Below are 20843 nucleotides of genomic sequence, written 5' to 3'. Positions count from 1 at the left end.
GCATCTTTATTTACCCTGAAAATGAAGGTTGCCAAAGTGAGTGGTGAAAAATAGGACCCGAAACCAAGAAACTGAGCCTCTGGTGAAATCAGAAAACATTAATTTTGCTTCTGTGTACCCTTCTGTGTTTCCTCTTTGATTTTGGTCGACATTGGAAGTCTGTAGAGGCAGCCCATTTGATAAGGTCTCCTGTCCTCCCCGAAACCTGGCACTGCCCATCCGAGCATTCCTGAGCGTTTCAGACAAGCTTAAGAAAGAGGTGGCCCCGTTGCCTGCCACGAGCGCCTGCGCCCGCTCTGCCTTCCCTTTTGCACCAACACATGTGTTTGAACAAAAAGAAGTGTATCTGGGAACAGAGCTGGCTTAACATCAACCTCCACCTACCCTCAAAAGTTAATTTTAACAGATCGATTGTGGAAGTTACACCCTAGGTGACACATAGCACTTCTGCTGCTCAGCCGTGGATGTGAGTGCATGGAAAGCCAGTTCTGGGGTCGAGGTGCTGAAGTAAGTGAAGCCCAAGAAAGATGTGACACGGTCTCTTAGTTTATTGTACTTTGAGATTTGTAGGTGGTAAATGCTGTGGGTTTTTTACAGATATTCTGGAACCCTAATATAATTTACAGTTTCATTTGTAGAGAGCTGTTTCAAATCTGTGCACATTCTTCTAAGATATTTTAAAAGAAAAGCCAACAGCAATAATTAGTTTGGCATTTTCCATGTTTTCTAAAGCACTTAAGGGGTAATGACATTTTTTAACCAATCTTACATAAAATCAGGTTTTACAGGAATAAGAGGACTTAAAAGGCCTGAATGGCCGTCAGTGACAGATGTAATTCATGCTGAAAGCTCTATTCCAATACATCAGAATAAGGAAAACAATTATACATATGATTAGAGGCTGCTGACCCTTCAGTTAAAATGATCAAAAAGAACAATATTAAAATTTGATTTACAGAAGCTACTACTTAGCCTATAATTAGTCTGACCAATAAAAACAAACCAGACTTCTACAGAATGTGATTTCCCAGTAGATAGGTTAGCTATTTTTGTAGGGCTGAAGAAACACAAAATGGTTTTAAAATATATTTGATATGCTCTGTGAGTAAATTGAAATACAGCATATAACTAGTTTTAATGTTTGTTGTTCATAAATTGCCAGATTTCCTTAATTCAAGTGAAATTTGAGAACCACTTGAGAATAATTGTCTCTAAAATGAACTTTACTTTGTCAGTCTACTTCATTTATATTAAATATATGGGTTACTTTTTTATATTAGAAGGTAAATGGAAGTTGGTCAGTAATATGATTCCCCTTACACTTTTGCTGTAGTTCACTATGGAAATGGATTCAGGAAATGGCAGATGTGATTAAAAACTCTTCAGCTGGCCCAAGAGCTGTTTGTACAGCACCTAGCATACAGCCCTTCTGGCAAGGAACAAGCACTCCTCATCTTATTGCATTATAAATAAAAAGATTCTTCAATGTAGGGATTTGGAATTTTGATTTTAAATGCACTAGTTAGGAGATTGGGAAGATGAGATTTGATGAAGCTTTTCCATTCATAAGAATGAAGACAAAGTTGTTGTGATGGCTAATGCAGTCCTGTTTCCTTGTGCGTGCAAGTAAGTACATTGGAATCCACGCTAGCCCAATTTGCATGAGGGTGTCAGAGGAATAATCCTATAAATTGACATGGAAGGGTCAAGCTGCCTGCTCATAATCTAACATCACTGGAGAGCTGTGCACAACACATAAATGTTCACCTCTCAAAAGCTACACTGAAGATTGCAAAACTGAGAGAGCCTTCTTCCTACGTCCTTTAGAATGCATCTACAAGTGTATAGCTCATGTCTGGGCAAAGAAATTGAGTAAAACACCATAGCTCAACCTTATACCTCTCGATTTGGAATGTATTTGTTTTATTCATAAGGTTCTCATGAATTCGGACTTTTTTGTGCATCAGTTTTTGAAATTTCCTACCAGCTTTCCCTCTTCTGGAAACTTAAGTGCTGTTTTTTGTTTCTGATATTTCTAGTGGAACGGGAAAATGTACAGAAGAGGACCTTTACCAGATGGATAAACCTACATTTGGGAAAGGTAAGACTGACAAACAGTCTTGATATTGAGATACAAGGACACAACCATAGACAGACTGCAGTTAATTCTTTTTAAAGTAGTCAAAGTTTGGAAACAAAGTTGACTTCTGTTCATATGGGGGGGTTTGGAGGAGAATGAGGGGAAGGTGAAAGCAAGTTTCTGGGAAATGAAAATTGCTTTTCAGGCACAATGAATGCTTGGCTGGCTTTAGTTCATCTCAGGTGCATTTAACTCTTCAATGCTACTGACTGTTATCATGAGGCTAGAATTTTCCCACAGAATGTACCCACATAAAATCAAATGTGGTTTAGGCTGCTCTGAGGTGATGATGATTGTGTTCTTCTCTGGACTGGAAGTTCGAACATCTGAGGCATCATGGCTGAAGACAGATGTTCTTCAGAACCTGGCTGCATCCCAGATCTGCAGATGGGAAACTTTAATTCCTTGCCAGTCATGTTTCAGGGGGGCTGTATGATGGGATCTTTACATATCCAGTTATGTTAGAGAACTAATTTTTGAACATCACTTCATATTTTTAAGATGTAATTGTTTCTTAATCACACCATAATTTGGCTATTAAACCTAATTTACTGTTCTTATTGATAGTAGATAAGTACTAACTCTCCTGAGCAGTCTGCCATCCAGAAAATGATTTTCCTGCCGTTGGGGATGAAAGGAGAAAAAAAATTCTTAGTATTACTGAGACAGCAGCAATGCTTAGTGCAGGATCAAGGAATGAGACCAGCTTCCTAACCTAGACCAACAGCCCTAACTTGGACTGGAGTTTGGGCTTCACAGTGCTTTTAGTATCTGTGGCTAAATTTCATGAAGTACAGATTGGGACTAAGTTTGGGCTACAAGCTGACTCTCAGTCTAGCTCCTGTAGTTCTTGGAAAGTGATTGCATTTCAGACATAGTAGAGCAAAGGGGTTTTAGAAGAAAGGCATCACATACATTGTTGCTTAAGTCCACTACTTTGCAGTGAGTGTTGCTGAAGGAATAAAGGGATCCTCTTAAATCTCACTGGAAAATCAGAATAAGGCTAGTTGGAAATGTCTTGACTAGCAATTGCTCCCAAAGGTCTCTCAGAACGAAGACAGTGTTACGTGATTCCTTCGTGAATCAGGCTCTAGGACTTTAAACTAACTGCAATTTTGGAAGTTGTCAAAAAGGGTTGTCAAATACATGACTGTGGAGAAGGTTTTTGATTTACAGAAGGAATTAGATTATGAAAAAGGCAGTAGGGTGCTGTTAATTCTGCTGTGCAAAGCATATGACATCTTAGAAACTTTGTGGGCAGGTGAACTGTTTTCTCTGGAGTGCATACAATTTATTTTCCTCTCTGATTCAACAAAGAAAAATGCTTTTCTGAAGAAAGGGCAAAAGTCTGCTGCTATATTAATGTTTTTCCTGGAAGTGGCATAATAAACATATCCCTGTAAATAACGAGAGCTTCGCTAAAGCTCTCTCTAATTACAGGTGATTCCCCGAGGACACCCACTGAGAAAGGTGGCTTCTGCCTTTATCCTGAAAAAAGCACTTCTTGCAGAGTGGCTTCATTCTTTTAAGGGCAGCAGTGAAGTCTTCTTCTTGTACTTCTTCAGGAAACTTACGGTGTGGTGTGTCCCCTTTTGGAGCAGACCATCCCATTTGGGTCATCTTTTGAGAGGAGCTGGCTCTGCTGGTCATGGGATAGTTGGGAGTAGTCTGCATCTTCCGAGTTCTGGTGATCCTTGTCTTAAGTAATGAAAGAATAAAAAAGGTTTGGGCTTGAGGCTTTCAGATAGGTTATTTAATCTTGAAATGAATGGTACTTTTCTTTCTTTCAGTATGGAGCATTGTTTAGTACTTAGATTAAAGACTAGTAACAAAAATGTATGGTCCCAGTTTGCCAGAAGCAGTGCTTAATCGAACAGTAGTGCATTGCCCGACCAAAGATGAAAAGATTTGGCTCTTTAGGGACACGTGAGTGAGTGACACCTGAACAGAGCATAATTGCTGCAACTGAGACTACCCCTAAGGGCTGAGCTGCCTTGGCTGTGTGCCTCACAGCACACACATCATCAGACACCTCGGTGAAGTGAGGAGATGGTTCCCTTTGGAGGAGTTTGCTGAGAAGAGAGAGACACAATACAAGAAGTTGCTATTTAAAGTACTTCAAAAATACCAGGAAACAAATGGCACCACCAGAAACCTTACAGAGGAGACAGGACACTGGGCTGTCTGGGTCTCGGGCTTATTTCGGGCATAAAGTGGGATTTGCTTCTGCTGGACTTGTCTTAGTCTGAGGGATCAGCACCCAGCTCTCGGGTGGTTGCTTCCTAGGCAGAGTATTTAGGGTGAGAGTCTGTTATGGAATAAGTCCTCGTCTGATCTCAATTACATGAGTACTATGTAGCTCAGACATTCTTGGGACAGAATTGCCACTGATGTGAAGAAAAGTCGGCCCTTTCTTCCTGCAGGCTAGGAGTTATTTCTAGTATCTCTGTCTTGTAAAATTCTCCTTCTTATTCTCTGAAATTATGGTGACGTACCAAGCAGTACTGCTTTAGAAGCTATCTGGTTTCTTTTCTTCACAGTGCAAGCCTCCTCTGAAAGTGAAAGACTTGTTTATTGATATACAAGATGGCAAAATCTTGATGGCGCTACTGGAAGTCCTGTCAGGACAAAAGCTGGTATGTATACAAGAGGGAGAAACCTCCACAGGGAGAGAGCTCTGTATGTTAAAAGCAACAATGTATGGACATCCAAGGAATAGGGGTGAATTTGGTCCTGTGTCTTGGGTGTAGTAATAAGCATTTCAGCAACTTCATTGTGATTTCCTTATGTTACAGGCTGGTGTCCTGAGTTGTAACTTAGATTTCAAGGAAATACATAACTATGGTGTAAATGGTGTGTGATCAGTGTAAATGTTCCTACCCCTCAGTTTTTTTAAGGCTCTAATACATTAATGCTCATATATTCCGTCTGGAGATCACCCAAGTCATATTACCAAGAAAAGATATATTGGCTGTATTATTTTTTAATCCAGAAATTGTGTTTCTGTTTTGTTTAAGATCATTATGACACTTAATAGGTCTGCTGATGCTTGGTGTAGTTGTGAGTTTAGTTCTGGTATCCCGGCTCAGGTTTCATAAGTCTTACTGATATGGTCTAAATCAGAAGGGCAAAGTTTCACTTACCAGAATCTTTTTCTCTCTTTTCTTTGTAAGAGCTGTATAAAGTTCCACATACCAGAAATGGAAACACCCAGTGCAAATATAAATGACCAACTACAGTTGACTTTAATGTTTTCTTTCTACATCAATCTTGTCAGCAAGTACTCTCTTCTGTGTGGGTATCACAGCTGGATAAGAGGAGAGACCTGTTCTGCAGCCGTCTCACCACTGCAGATGCACTTGTAATCACCTGGTGATGCTCTGTAGTGACTGAACCAGCTGCATACTGCAGCATGAATGGCCACTGTGGTCACACATTCAGAACTGCCTATTTTTTAATATTCTTGCAGTTTTGGGGAGCTGTAGCAGAAGCAGCAGTGTCTCTGTGTGCATTCACACAGATTGCGTTGAGAGCCAGGCTGGAAAGGAATTGAAGGGTGAAGCACATCACGGTAAACCCTAGGCTATGTCACAGGAGGTCAGGGAGAAGGACAAAGAAGGAGGTGAGGTCAGCTGGCCAAACTTCTTGTGCTGGCAGTTAGGTGTTCCTGCACACATGTGATAAAAACAGTGTGCCAAAGTGGAATTGCAGGGAGAGAGGCATGCAACAAATCTGTTTCATTTCTGCCAAAATGAAGGCTTCTACCTCCCACCTGCCTGTGCCTGCTATGAAAACTGCTCACACTTCCCAATTAGGATAATTTAATTTATTTTAAGAAAAAAAATCTATTATTACAAATTTTCAGGTAAATTTGATCCTGTGACTGAATGTGGTTGGGGAGTGATTACACAAATAACCAACGTGGCAGGTCCAAGAGAATGGTAACGTCTGGAGAGTAGGAAAGCTGGTTGCTAACCCTGTTTTGCTACAGCAAGGGCAGATCATGCAGTTGAAGCACTTCACTGATCAGAAAAGATAGCAATAATTTTACATAGGTAGATTTCCTTAGCTTTATTTTGCCTCTGTATCTGTAGGTTTTTTAAGCTTTGTATAATGTGGTGAATAATTCCACCATTTTTAAAAACAGCATGGCTCTTATTTTTTCTAGATGCACGAATACAAATCTTCAACTCATCGCATTTTTCGTTTGAACAACATAGCCAAAGCACTTAAGTTCTTGGAGGACAGTAATGTGAGTATTTCCAAAGGCTGGTCTTAATATCTCCTCTTGATGTATGTTGCAAATTGTAATTGTTGTAATTGTAACTAGTCTGATGCTCTGCATGTACATAAGAGGAATGCCCCACTTAAAGGCACTGTGACTTACCTTAGCAGGAAGGCTGAAAAGCCACATTAAAAATGCTCAACAAGAACACCTACAGAGTCTAAAACAAGGACTATTTGTTCATTTTATAATGTAAAAGTTCAACAGGATTAAAGGATCAGGAAACCAATATTAAAAGAAAATAAAAAGAAATGCAGGTAATCTTTATGAACTCGGTTTTAGTGGCATTACTTCAGTTATGCTGAAGGGAGATGACTTTCCTTCCTTTCATCAGAAATACTTTCAGTATTAAAAATCATGTATTTATCTAGTAAACTGCTGCAGCAGCTGATCATGAGTCAAAGGCAAGAGAAAATTAAATCTGGGAACATGACATAAATGCATAATTCCAGGAATCAAAACCTTATAGGGATATAACTTCCCTCATAGGCAGTGTGGCAGTACTGCAACGTCACTTCCTAAAGTTGTAAGTGACCAAGCAAGATCAGACCCTGTAGCTTGAAATTATTCAATCCTTTTTTTGATTTCTCCCATTAGGGCTTTATTCCAAAGCCCTACAGATGTGGCCTGTGTCTTGAAAACTCTCTGCTCTTGAAAAGTGTTGAGAAATAATGCTGTCAAGAGAAGTCCCAGCTATATCACAACTCATACACCTGGTATACCCAGATCTTTCAGAAAGAGAAAACTAATACTGGACTATGTCCCATAAAGGACTGCAGCATTCTTGCTGTACTGAAAGGTATTTTTATCTAGTATCTGAAATAAAGCTTTGCAGCTTGTCCACTATACCATCTGGGAAGAAAATAATTGATGATCCTATTGACTCCAGGGTGCAAGTACTCTATAGGGTTGAAACTTTATGAGTGAGGAGGGATCTGGTGTGTGCATAGGGGCAAAACCCTGCCTTGGGTGGAATGCCACAACAACAACTGATGTCACTTTGCTGCTTCCCCGCAATGAACTTAGCTCTCGCTCCAGAGATCCTGCAGCAGTGCTAGTTATGCAGGAGAGTGCATGCACTCACTGCAACCCCAGCGCAGGAATGGGCATGATGTGAGGCCTTCGTGCATCTCTTACGACCTGGTAGATGTGGGAGGTTTAACCTCCTTTGCCTTTTTTCCCAGGAGAGGATGTGAAAGGTCAAGAAGTTGTCCAGTAACTTCCAGGTGTTCCAGTCTTCTTTTGGACAGTCCACCAGTAGGGGCTGCTCTGGCCCTAAATGTGTATGTCTACATGTCCTGCTATAGAACTGCTAAGAAATATTTTACAAGTTCCCAGATTTCTTGACAGTTTCCCAGTTGATGCTTTCTACCCAAATCCAGCTAAGGCCCACTGGCAGATGAGATTTTTTTCTCTCTGTTGATATCAACACATTGCAGAGCTGCAGCTGAAGCATGTCTGGTTGCCAGGACCTTGCTAGGGGACAACCTAGAAACTCAATGAGCAAGGCCAGACAGGAGGAGCCTTGGACACAGGTGGTCTTTTAATTAATAGTGCTAAAACACGTACTTTTCTATGGATTTCTTGCTTCCTTAAGAGTAAGCAGCCAGTATCTTATAGCCGGGTATCTCTATTGAGCTGGGTGACAAACATAAGCAGCAGTTAAGAGGACAGAGCTGACACCAAGGGGGGCCTAATGTTAAATGACGCTTGCTCCCCATTTTGGAGAAACTGCTATGAAAATGTACTAGGTCTTAAAGGTTTTCCCGTGCCAAATACCTTGGAGCTAGCAGGAAATCTGAGCCTTGAAATATGACAGCTAGAGCGACTGTTGTGTGAAGCACTAGATAAAAAGTTATTTTGCTTTCCTTTTTTCAGTTTAACCAAACCGGTTAGTAAAGGGTGGTGCTGAAAGTGTTGGCAAAATGCCTTGGCTGCCAAGAGCTTCAGGGTTAGATATTAAACCACAGTGGGTGGAACCCATCAGCGTACGCTTCTGTGGAACTGGGGCAGCAGGGTAAAGCACTGCTAAGTGATTCATCATGTACAGGATTTATAAGTGATAAATGGGCTGTATGCTGGGCTTTAACTCAGTCTGGGTGCCATGTGCAGTACCGACAGCTTCCTTGCTTCCTCCCTCCTCTGTGACCTTTGCCAAAACCAAGTCTGTATTGTCTAAGAGAATAACATCCTGGTGTTACCAGGTAGAAGAAACCTCAGTGTGGGAAAGTCGAGTTTGCTTGGATTAGGCAACTCTATCCTTTCCTACCTGATTTAATCAGAACTCTATGACAAGATATGTAAGGTGAGATAAGCAAGGGGAAAGGAGATGCTTAGCAAAACAGAAGTAAGCAGATCTTATTAGGATTTTAATTTTTGTAAGAGAAGTGACTCTCTACTTTTTAAGATTAGGATCCACTGGAGGGGGCACCATCTTGTTCCATTTTTGTATGGAGGAAACACATTTGTGGTCCTGAGGATGCAGAACTGGGCTCACTTCTGTTCTGCAGACTACGCTGCGGGCTTGAGATAAGAGCTCAGTGAGCAGGGTGGTTGTGATCAGGGCAAATTATCATTTACACAAGATTTCAGTCTTGCTTTTTGGCTGGCCAGTCAGTGGCAGAAGTGTTCTGGACGTATCCAGTAGTCTCAGTGCATTTTTTGCATTTACATTGCTTGTTTGAATTCGGCTCTGAATTTATGATCTCTTCTACAGGTAAAGCTTGTTAGCATCGATGCAGCAGAAATAGCAGACGGAAATTCCTCTCTGGTACTTGGACTAATATGGAATATAATCTTGTTTTTTCAGGTAATAAAACTTGAATACTTTAATCGTAAGTGAACAATCTTCATGGTATCAATCAATTCCAGCTGAATACTGATTTTTAAATTGATTTTTAATCCTAAAGAACATAATTAAGCATGCTAAACCTGAGCTTTTCCCTCTTAATATACACTAATTTTGTACGTGCAGCTGCTTTCATTTTACTTCATTGGACCTATTTTGGTGTAAATAGGAGACAATTTAAGCCCTCGTTTGATTTGGACGAGAATTAGAGCTTCAGATTACTACTTTCCCTTCTCTGCTGTGCCTTCTCAGGGTTCTGCTCCAGATTCCCTGGATCTGAACCAATGTCTTGGGTTTGGTTCCAGGTCCCAGTTTATTTTCATTAACCCTTTCTGGATTTGGTCCAACGTGGTGGGAAATTCCATGTAGAATCACTGATCTCCGGAGACTGACTCAACATGGCAAAAATTTGCAACTGATGTAGAGGGCCAAATGAAAGATCTTGAAGGGCCTGGAACTGATAAAACTGATTTGAGCCTGAAAATTGATTTAGCCCCAGGCTTAGATGAAAACTGCTCCCTAATCTACACATATTTTGAAAATGTCCTTCTAGACAATACCAAATTTTAATGAACAGAGAGAGATGGAGGGAGGGTTTCTGCAACTCTCGTAAGACTATGAGGCTCTTCCATTCTCTTGGACTCATTTCTAAAATGGCTACAGGTTTAAAAAATAATCTCGAAGTTGCACTGGGGTTTCTCTCCCTGGCTGAGCTCCTCAAGCTGAACAGTGGTGCACAGCACCAGTTTGGCCAGACGGACTCGCAGGCAGAGATGGTGTGACCAGAATCTGTCACCCCAGCAGCAGAAGGCATGGGGGACCTAAAAGCAGCAGAGTGGATAATTTGGACTCAAATATCCATGCTGACCAAGGACAGGAGTGCTGCTGCAGATCACCATTTCTTGACTAAAAAAAATATTTCACTCAAGCAAGTCCTGTGAAGAGGAAGAACAATTTCAGTTAAACTGACTTCTCTTTCAAGGACATGTTTCTTTGCTTTTTGTTTAATACAAATTTGCTGAGTTCAGCCTTACTGATACCCTGCCCTGTCTGTTTCCTGGGCTTGCCAGCGGGGCTGCTGCTGGCTGTCACACCTGTGCAATACAAGTTGAGAGTTATAATGGACAGGCCTATAATTACCTCTTAAAATTCTGTTATGGCGCTGTTATCTTTAAAGTTTGCATGGAAGCAAGCACTGAGTTCTCCGTGCAGCCGGTGTTAAACCACAGCACTGTGTTTCGCCTTTTTTTACAGATTAAGGAGCTGACAGGCAACCTCAACAGGAACTCCTCCTCCTCCAGCCTGTCCTCCGGGCCCAGTGGTCCCGAGTCAGACACGTCCCACCCCAGCACTCCCAGCGTGGAGAGAAACGTGTCCGTTGCAGTGAAGGATCAGCGGAAAGCCATCAGAGCCCTTTTAATCTGGGTTCAGAGGAAAACCAGAAAGTAAGCTAACAAACCCTCGTGGAAAACCGTGTTTTGCCACCTGCGCTTTTGAAGCTGAAACTCTTTTCTCTCTCATGCCCCGTGTGTGCACTACCACGCGCTGTGGCTTCTTCTGCTTTGGAAGTTTGCAGGCGCGCAGTCTCTGCAGGGGGGTATATCGTCTGACCTTGAAGCCCTGTGCGTTGCTGGCTTCGTGATTTGAGTGTTAAATGTTAACCCGCACTAATCTGCTTGGCGCTGTTTAAAACAGGATCGTTCCCTCCTGCCCCCACCCCCTGGCTTCTGTGCAGTCTATTTGGTATCTTTTGCTAATTAAAGGGTAGGCATAAACAAGGGGTGAACTGAAAAAATAAATGTATTGAAAGACTTTAGGAACAGCCTCTCAAATTAAGCAGCAGCCCTGAGGGAGCTTCTCTGCGTGCTGCAGAGTGCCTTGAAGGACAGAGCCCATATTCAGAGTCCCTCTTTCCTCGGAATTAAAGAGGGGAAGGGGGTGAATCTTAGGTCGCTTCTCATGAACTTGTAATATTTGGGACCATTTCTGTTGCTCAACATATCTCTCTCCTCTTTAATAAAAAAGCAGTTCTTTCACCAAAGCATTTTGTCTAGTGATGCTTTAACCTGGCAGAGTTACTATCGGCTTAAAAAATTTTAGTGTAAGAAAGATGTCTAGTGCACGTGTAAATGCTTGGAGTGTATTTTACATACATTGTCATCTGAAGTGATGACTGCCAGAGAGTTTTGAAGAGGACATGGGTCAAACTTAATTATACAAGTTGGATAGCTGAATATTTGGCATTTTTGTCTGTCGGTGGGTTTATATGTCTAAATCTGCCTGTGAACACAAATGTTCTGTGTCTAGTGTTGAAGATAAAAATTTACATCTTAAATACTTGGTCCTGTGGGCCACATCATCCCTTGGTTATCTCCAGTGAAGCTAAGGGTGCTTGTAGATAAACGTGTCCCATTGAGATCTGTAGTTCACTGCTGCCAGTGCAGAGCGTAGAGGAAGCACAGGTTCAGTCCCAAAATAATGCTGATAATGTCATTAATAGGGAGGTGGTACAAGGAAAGTGAGTGTGAGAGAAGTAAAGGCCATAGACTTTTCAGTCCAGTCAAAGAGTTCAAATTGAAAATATCAAATAGGAGAAAATTGTTCTTGCAACTGCACTATTAAAAACGTAATAGCATCATTATAATCCTGTTATCCAATGACCTGTGCAGAATTTTCTATTCTGGGGGCTGTATTTCATTGCAAATTTGATGGTGGTTTTTCCTCCAAAACTTTGGGCATCTAACACACTTGTGGTTTATACATATACTGACACCATTTGCATTTGGCAAAGCTTAATTTTCTGCTATAGAAGGCCAAGTACACAGGAATGTGAATCATTTATGCTTATGTTTTTAAATACTGAAGTGTTGGCAGTCTTCCCAAGCTATGGTATTAAAATGCTGGAGAGCAACAGAAACAGGAATCACAGACATTTGGTTTTGTGAATGTTAAATGTGGTTGCTGAGTTCTTGAGGGCTTTGTTTTTCCTAACTACTTCCTACAAGCAGGTTGATGTCAGCTGTTAGCCACACCAATCCAGTTTGTGAATCCTTGTGTTCTATGGACGTATTTTGTGCATTTTGAAATCCAAAAAGATCTCAAATATGACTAGTGCAACTCAGTAACCTTACTTTTAACTTTCAGGAGTCTTTGAAGGTCACGATGCCTTTACTTTGGATTTTGTAACACAACCACCCATGTAAACTGTATGTAATTCTGTTCAGGTACGGTGTTGCAGTTCAGGACTTTGCCAGCAGTTGGAGGAGTGGTCTTGCTTTCTTAGCTATCATAAAAGCAATAGACTCTACTTTGGTAGACATGAAGCAAGCACTGGAGAAATCGGCTCGAGAAAACCTGGAGGATGCTTTCAGCATAGCACAAAATAAGCTGGGTGTTCCTCGGCTCCTAGAACCAGAAGGTAAAACGCCTACATCAGCTTTGTTGGGTAACATTCAAACGATAATGAATTCATGAATATTGCATTGTGATACCTACCAAAAACCTCCCAGTGATTAGGCTGTTGATGTGATCAGTGTGTTGGGCTGATTGATAAGAAAAATAAAAAAGAATTGGTCACTGGCTTGTAGTCGTATGCTTCCAGTCATATTTGTAAGCTCCTTGGGGACAGAACTCTTACCAGAGTTTTAGCTATGCACACTGGTCCTGGTTAATGGTTAGATGCTATGTGACATCTGCATTACATTAATAGCGGGCATTAATCACCACCCTGTTGTCCTGAGAGGTGCCTCAATGCATTAGCGCCATTTTGTAATGCCTACAGTCTGCAGAGACTACATGTCACTCCAGGATGAAGTGTGAGAGTCTGCTGTACCAGGAAAATGGGTAGATACCTATTCAAACGTATTTGCATCTCCCAGCTTTTCCTTTACAATGCACATATACAAATATATATATTTATACACGTAAACATAAGCATATGTGTGTATATAAATACATATATATAAATGGAGCTACTTCTTGCAGTCTTTTTTACTGAACTCTACTAGACAGGTATTAGGCCTTGATTTTATGATTGAAAGCACAGATCGGTTATTTGTGCTTTCATGGGTCACCTGTTAGAAGACTGGGCCATTGTGCTAAAAATAATCCTCTGTGCTGTCACTCAACAAGATCACTGTCTAATGATGGTATGAAGGTGGATGAAAAGGGACCCCGATCAGGATTCAGTATGTGTTTGGAAATAGGAAAAAATTAATGTGAGTAAGATGTTAAGAACTCTTTCAGGTACCATCAACAGTGAAAAGGATTCCACCCTCTCTGATCTGTCAGAAAAAGAAAAGCGTTTGTAGCTGTTATATGTCTCACCATAAAGGCAGGATAAATGTCTGACGATCTGTTCCTCTGCAAGAGCGTTTCAAAGCCATGTGTGCTCAAGCCCCTTGCGTCTGTCTCCATAGATATCATGGTGGAATCACCCGATGAACAGTCAATTGTGACGTATGTGGCGCAATTTCTGGAACACTTCCCGGAGCTGGAAGGGGTATGTGTTTACTCCTACATCACGTCAGTTTTTTAATTTGCTTTGGCGTACTTAATGAAGTCAGCTATTGCTGTATTTATCTTCTAAGTTTCTTTCTAAACTATTTAACCACAAGCTCAGTTTTTATTTTTCATATTTTTGTTAAATCCACTCAAATGGGCTTTCACTGGCGATTACTAAAATGCTTTAGGTGGAATTGTGCTTTTAAACATTTGCATCCAATTATAACTTTCAGAGGTTAGAATTGGTTACATAGGGCTCTACTATTCAGTCTCAGAATAAGGCTGAAATTTATCCCTTCATCTATGATGATTCATTGGACTTTGAATTTCATTTTGACTCTATCTTCTCAAGTTTGAGGGCCACAATCAATCTGAATTTAGCAGGTATCAGACACAAGATACCAGAATCTTGTCAATGCAGCAGTCAAAAGCACACATTGTAAGCATGAAATAAACTGCAGCTGAAAGGACCAGGACTTTACTGCAGACTTTATCAAAAATAAAGAATTGAGGAGCAAGCAGGGACTGACAGTGTCAGGGACTGACAAAGGTCTTTTGGAGAAACAGAGGATAAACTTACAGAGGAATTAAAGGATAGGAGACAGAAAACTTGAGGGAAAATGGGAAGTCCCAGGAACTGGAGAAGAGATGTGCATAAGTTGAAAAACTGTTCTGGAGGCTGCTCGTACTTCTAGACAAACCTAGTTCAACATAGTCTTTTTGGCTTGAAAGGGTTCCCAAGGGACTCGGTGTCCCTCGAGTGTCTGGGTAAGTTTTTGTGCGAGAGTACATGCACATAAATGATGGTTCCTACACGAAAGGCATTTCCTCTCATTTCTTGACTGAATGTTCCAGTTGGTATGTTTTTTGTAGCTTATAAAATTGGTGGGCATTACTAAAGTCACTGGAATTAAAATTATTATAATAATCTCATTATGATTATTAGATTAGATGAGCATTAAGATTTGTTGGCATTAAGACTTGTGGGCATTTTAACGGACAAAGAAGCAGCCTACTTCTTGTTTTACATACAGTCTGTTGGAATGGAATAATCTAGTGTATTAATATATTTCACAGTGGATTTAGTGGACTTGTTAGATTTATTTTATTCCCAGGGTTTGGGATTGTGTCAAAAAGCCAAGTCAGTTGTCTCCACAGGTGCAACAGGGAGAGATGAATACATTAACAACTTAGGAGTAGGCTTGTCTGCATTCTAATCTTCCTGTACAAGTGGCTTCTTGACGTTTGAGCTTTGTTCAACTCACTTGACTTGCCAAATTGGTTTCCCTACTTTCAAAATAAGTGAGTCATTAATTGGCCATTCACAAGGTAATGAGGTGATGGGCTAGGTAGTTACTCTTTCTGTAGTGTTTGGGAAAAGTAAAATGGTATCTGAGGTATGATTTGTCTCTTAATGGTGTATCATCGCTTATAGGAAGACTTTACAGATCCTGACAAGGAGCTTCCAATTGAGTCCACGTACGTCCACATCAAAGACACACCTTCAGAAAAGGAAGGCAAAATCTTGATTTTAAGTGAAAGTGAAGAAAATATGTATACTGTTAATCATGAAAGGAGTCATCCTGCTCCTCCAAAGGTTCATATTCATGACACACCTGAGAGAATCCCATCAGAAACCGTTCCTGAAAAATGTAATGGGAAATTGAGTCAAGTGTTAGGTGATGCAGAGGAAACGTCTGAAGAGGAGCCTCAGAGGCCTACCTCACTGACAATTACAGGATCTGTCAGTTTTGAATCCAGTTCCTCTTGGGAGGTGCTAAGTGATAAATTCATGCCAGGTGAAGGGGGCATACCTGATGATCCACTGAAACAGAACAATGACCTTTCTCCAGCTGTTCTGACAGATCAGAAGAATTCTGTTGACTCTTTTGAAGACTACTCTGAAGAATTAACTAAAGAAACCTCTACTGAATATGACAATGAAACTAAGAGCCTTTCAGCCAATACTTCTTCTTTGAGTCCATTATCCTGGACTTCAGGTATACTTACAGATGAATCTATAAATAAAGTAGAAGAGAACAAACCCCAAACTTCAATTCTTTTACCAGAAGATACCTCAAAACAAGAAGATATGCATAAGTATGTTCTTCATCTTCTAAACGAGGAAGTACTGAAACGTCCACAAAATGAACATACAAAGCAATCACCTGTCTTTGAGACAACAGAAACTAACCATTGTTCACTGAATGGTTCTAATCTCAAAAGCCAAGAACTATCTACACAGCATGAAACATCTGATGACTCTCTCTCAGATGTACCTAAAAATCCAGAGGACGTGGACAGCTGTGATGAAGTTGAGTCTTCAGCTGAAGTGCTACTCAGTTCGTCAAAAGTATCTGTAATACCCCATGATCTCTTTTATTATCCACATTATAATGTTCCCATATCAGCAGTTTTGAACGCTTACCTTGAGCCTTGTATTGAAGGTTATGATACTGGAAATGACAAAGCTTCTTCTGAAACAGTAACAGATGTTTTACATGAGAAGGGCTTACCAGAACAGAACTATAAGGAAGATGCTCCAGAGCCAGACTTAGGGAATAAGCTAGGTGTCCCTCCATCAGAAATGGATACTGAGAATGGCGAGGAGGAAACAACAGATATTAACAATCACATGAATTCTTCCAATGAAAAAGAAGTGTCATTACTAGTAGGAGAAGAGTTAGAAATTGAAATTGAAATTGAAATTGAAAGAGATGGCAAAAAGGCCACCAACCATCAAGACTCCACTATTCCACAACAACCTGAGGTATTTTATTTTTTTATCACCAGCATTTCTTTGTGTATATATGGAGGATTAGTATCTGACTTCAGTGGTTTTCAGTTGCTTTCATTTTGCAATGGTTTGGAGAAATACGTAAAATGTACTTGGTTTCCTGTCCAGTAATGCTGTTTGCCACAGCCCTCTACTGGAATGAATGGAATTGCAGATCCCAAAGAAGATCTGACGTTAAAAGAGAGAATAAGCCCTAATACTAATAGTACTGCAAAAATGTGAATTTTAATTATGTTTTAAAGTAATTTGAGGCGCCTGTATAATCCCTAGGCATAAAAGATTATCACAGAAGGTATTTTTAATAATTTGTAATGAGATGAACAGAAAGTAGTATTGCTGATACAGGAAGGATACAGGCAAAGGTAATTTTTGTCTGAATCCAAATCAGTTTGCCTACAAAAACTTAAACCAATTTGAGTAGGATAAGTTACGTGGGTAAAATGAAGGCTTGTCTACGCTAGAGAAGGAGAAAGAGGGGGGATTTTTGGTAATTATTCTGTGTAATGGATTTAGGCAATTTGCTACTGCGTCTCTTCCTGCAGACACTGATTTTGAATTGTCTTACACATTTTCCAGTGCAGTAATTTTAGACAGTGTTTTTCAGGAATGAGTGTCCATTTAATGTTACTCTACATGTTGCTTAGACAAGTTGCTTGGACATGTTTTGGTCCTGACACTTACTAGAGTAATGAAGTCAATTTGCTGTTAGCTTCAAAGACTAATTGGGGATAGATTAAAAAAAGTCTTAGTGGATTACTTCAGAGAGCCATTTCATGTCATGACTTCTTATATAAAAAGAACTGACAACTAATTGTATGTTGAACTGATGAGACTTTATAGCTCAATGTATCCAAAATGATTTTCAAGAAATGAATTGCTTTTTATCCTCTTTAGTGAGACACTCAATCTTGTACTACATGCAATTTAGCATCTGAGTAGGCTACACCACTAAGATATCAGAAGGGTAAGGAAACAGTCTTGTTGTCTAATGCAAAATGTTTCTTAATTTCAACAGGCCATAGTAGAACATCTAGAGGATTTATCAATAGCCATAAAGAGACCAGAAAAAAATAGTAATAGGGAGGAAGAAGGGAAAAATACGATCAAAGCAGAAAACCTGCAGATCTCAGAACTTGCCACTACTGCTCTGTCACAAGATAAACTGGAAGAAATTGCTGATTGTCAGGAATTTGCCAGGTATTTCACATTAACTTTGTCTTAAATACACCTAACTGGTATGAATCCCTGGTCTTTTGAAGTGTGCCCTATCCATTGGATGTTTCTTGTAGACTTCTTTTAGGAGCAGTGTATTGGGACTCATTCGCTTCTTCCTGTGTTTATCTTAAACATGTTGAGTGATTCAGTGCCAATGGGACTTGATTTGACTTTGCTATACAAACTTTGCTACGCAAAACCCAACTGGAACCCCAGTGAATTTTGAACATGGCAGTGTTGTAACTGTTTTTCCAACAGGAAGAGTGTTTTGTAACAGATGAAAGAATTCATGGGCATTGTGACACCATGTGGAAGCGAGACACTGCTTCATTCCAACAGATATCTGCTGGCCTTTTTTTCTGTCTCTGAACAAGTGAACGGAATTGTGGTAGGCTGACCTTGGCTGGCCACCAGGTGCCCACCAAGCCACTCTCTCACTCCCCATCCTCAGCAGGATGGGGGGAGAAAATAAGATGAAAAACTCATGGGTTGAGGTAAAGGCAGTTTAATGAGAAAAAGCAAAGGCCACGTGTGGAAGCAAAGCAAAAGGAGACAAAAAAAAAAAAAGAGAAGAAAAAGATTTATTCTCTACTTCCCATCAGCAGTTGATGTCCAGCCACTTCCAGGGAAGTAGGGCCTCAGTAGGCATAGTGGTTGCTTCTGAAGACAAACGTCTTAATAACAAGTGTGTGTGTGTCCCTCTGCCAGCTTCCTCCTTTCTCTTAGTTTTATTGCTGAGCACAACATCTCATGGTGTGGAATATCCCTTTGGTCAGTTTGGGTCAGCTGTCCCAGCTGTGTCCCCTACCGACCTCTTGCCCACCCCCAGCCTACTGGCCTTTGCAGGGGGGTTGGAGAGACAGCCTTGGTGCTGTGCGAGCACTGCTCAGCAATAGCCGAAACATTGGTGTGTTATCAGCACCGTTTTAGCTACAAATACAAAGCACAGCACTATAGGGGCTGCTATAGGGAAAGTTAACTGCACCCCAGCCAGACCCAGTACAGAGACACTCAGCTAATTTTACTCCATTCACTTCTGCTCCCTCTTATGTTCTAATTTAGTTCTTAGGTGATGTATTTGAGTGGGACATGAACTGTAATTTGTTGATGCTTATTACTATAGCACTCTAATGAATTTGAAAGAGTTTGCTTAGAAAAACCCGTTGTCTCCTTCAAGCTTTCTGTTCCCTGCAAAGTTTGTCAATTTTTTATTTATATAGACAGCCACAGAACCTGGGGTATACTCTCACTTAAATGTCAGTGATATCAAAGGTGCAAAAATCCTATCAAATACCATTTTTCAGAAGAGATTTCAATTTGAGCATATGGATTTTTTATTGAGGGTCAGATTTTCCCAAAGCTATTTCTTATAATGTTACTGATAAATTCAAGTCCATATTCTAATACATGCAACAATGCATATTTGTGGTTTTGCATAGCTCGAAACTAGCATATGCAATTGCAGTGGCTCTCTTTGAAGTCAAAACAAAACTTAGCTTTATGAATTTAAGAACTTTGCTTTCACATACATTTCAGAACCAGTGACAGTGATTCCAACATTTATCTCCGCAAAAGATCTCCTAATACTTCTGAGGAGGTAAGTATGTGGAAATTTACCTATCGCTGTTTCTCTATTTCTCTTAAACTCCAAAAGTTCACATACTGTAAAAGGGTGATAATACAAAAGCCCTGTGACTTCTAATAATTTTACTGCCAAAACCAGGCATAGCGGAGAAGCTTTACTGAACTCTCCTAAATATATGGAACTGAACCTTATTGAACCTTGAACAAATCCACAAAGGAGTACCTAATATTACAATTAAATGTATTGTAACTTTGAGGCTTACTTCGTCGTTACTGTATAGCTACAACATTTCGCTTCTTTGAAGCTGCCTCCAGTTTCTTTTAGTTTGTGCGTTCTCTATATGTATGTTGGTGCCCTGGTCACAGCCCTGGAAAAATGCTGGGTGTCTCTTGAAGTGCACTTTTTATGAACGATTGGGCTCTTTACCTCTCCTTCATAGTAGCAGTGTATTATATTATCTCAATAGCAGCAGCTAACCCTAAAAGAATTTTAGTTGTAATGTGAAACTGTATCCTTAATGGCAGATGAAATTCATATTCGTTTCTTCTCTATACAGCTGAACTCTGGATTTTTAGTTTTTAAGTCAGAAAGAAGGGACAGCATCAGCAATCTGGGCACACTGAGCAAGGATAGGAATATGGCTCTTTTCAGCACAAAATAAAATTCTGACCATCTTGGAGTTTTAAAGAAATGCTGCCACCAATGTTCAATGAAACTGAGGTTTCACACAGATGCTTTAGTTTTGCAACGCTGTCAGAGCTACTAGAAACATGTATCAATGAGGGGAGCTTTATTCAACTGAATGAAAGCAGTTGAAAGCAAAAACATCATCTTTTTTCACAACTTCTTTCCTTTGCTGTGTGCGTACCAGACTGCAGTGGTGGATGTGCTGGCAGGGAATAAATTTATACGCACACTTTCATTTTATTTGAGCAAACGTTAGACATACTCTGCATAAAATACACACACAATTACAATCTTTGTGAGAAAAAAATGCTGAATTTTTTTTTTTTATATAATCTATTCCTGGTTTGTTTAAGGAAACCTATGGTGTAAACGAGCAGAAGATGAGAGATATGGGTGAAAATCCATTAATCATCAGGTGAGTCATTCTTATTCAGACAAAGCCCTTTGCAAGGAATCCATAACTCCTAGGTACTTCTAACAACGTTACAAAGGGAAATGAAAATTAACTATAATGGTAGAGACTGACTGGATGTCTTGTGTAATGGCTTGGAGTCCATATTTCCCATAGGTGTAAGATACAAAACTTCGTTATTGCTCGATCTCCCCCTCGACTAAAATGCTTTTTCTTGACTTGAGAGGAAAGATTCAGCTGCCTAAGCAAGACTGTGAGCACCTTCCCCACATGGTGGATATTTCAGACCAAGAAGAGAGTGGGAGGACTTCAAATATGAGGCCTCTGGTAGTGATGACTCTTTCCAGGTTTGGAAGACTGCCAATACAATG

General features: G+C 40.3%; 1 protein-coding gene across 1 annotated transcript in view; it reads left to right on the top strand.

Moving 5' to 3' along the window:
• Nucleotides 1-2039: 2039 nt before the first annotated feature.
• CLMN (calmin (calponin-like, transmembrane)) overlaps nt 2040-20843 on the top strand; it is a gene marked incomplete at its 5' end in the record, with an annotated part of 20715 nt that continues 1911 nt past the window's right edge. The window contains 11 exons of the mRNA XM_009586916.1: nt 2040-2101; nt 4681-4776; nt 6309-6392; nt 9142-9234; nt 10528-10718; nt 12498-12691; nt 13692-13774; nt 15212-16546; nt 17589-17770; nt 19325-19385; nt 20414-20475. Of these exons, the coding sequence (XP_009585211.1) occupies nt 2040-2101; nt 4681-4776; nt 6309-6392; nt 9142-9234; nt 10528-10718; nt 12498-12691; nt 13692-13774; nt 15212-16546; nt 17589-17770; nt 19325-19385; nt 20414-20475 (2443 nt within the window). The remainder of the gene's footprint in view (nt 2102-4680; nt 4777-6308; nt 6393-9141; nt 9235-10527; nt 10719-12497; nt 12692-13691; nt 13775-15211; nt 16547-17588; nt 17771-19324; nt 19386-20413; nt 20476-20843) is intronic.

This window comes from Fulmarus glacialis, unplaced genomic scaffold (genome assembly GCF_000690835.1).
Source record: "Fulmarus glacialis isolate BGI_N327 unplaced genomic scaffold, ASM69083v1 scaffold6531, whole genome shotgun sequence".
In the NCBI taxonomy this organism is placed as follows: domain Eukaryota; kingdom Metazoa; phylum Chordata; class Aves; order Procellariiformes; family Procellariidae; genus Fulmarus; species Fulmarus glacialis.
This window is presented reverse-complemented; position numbering and strand designations above follow the sequence as displayed.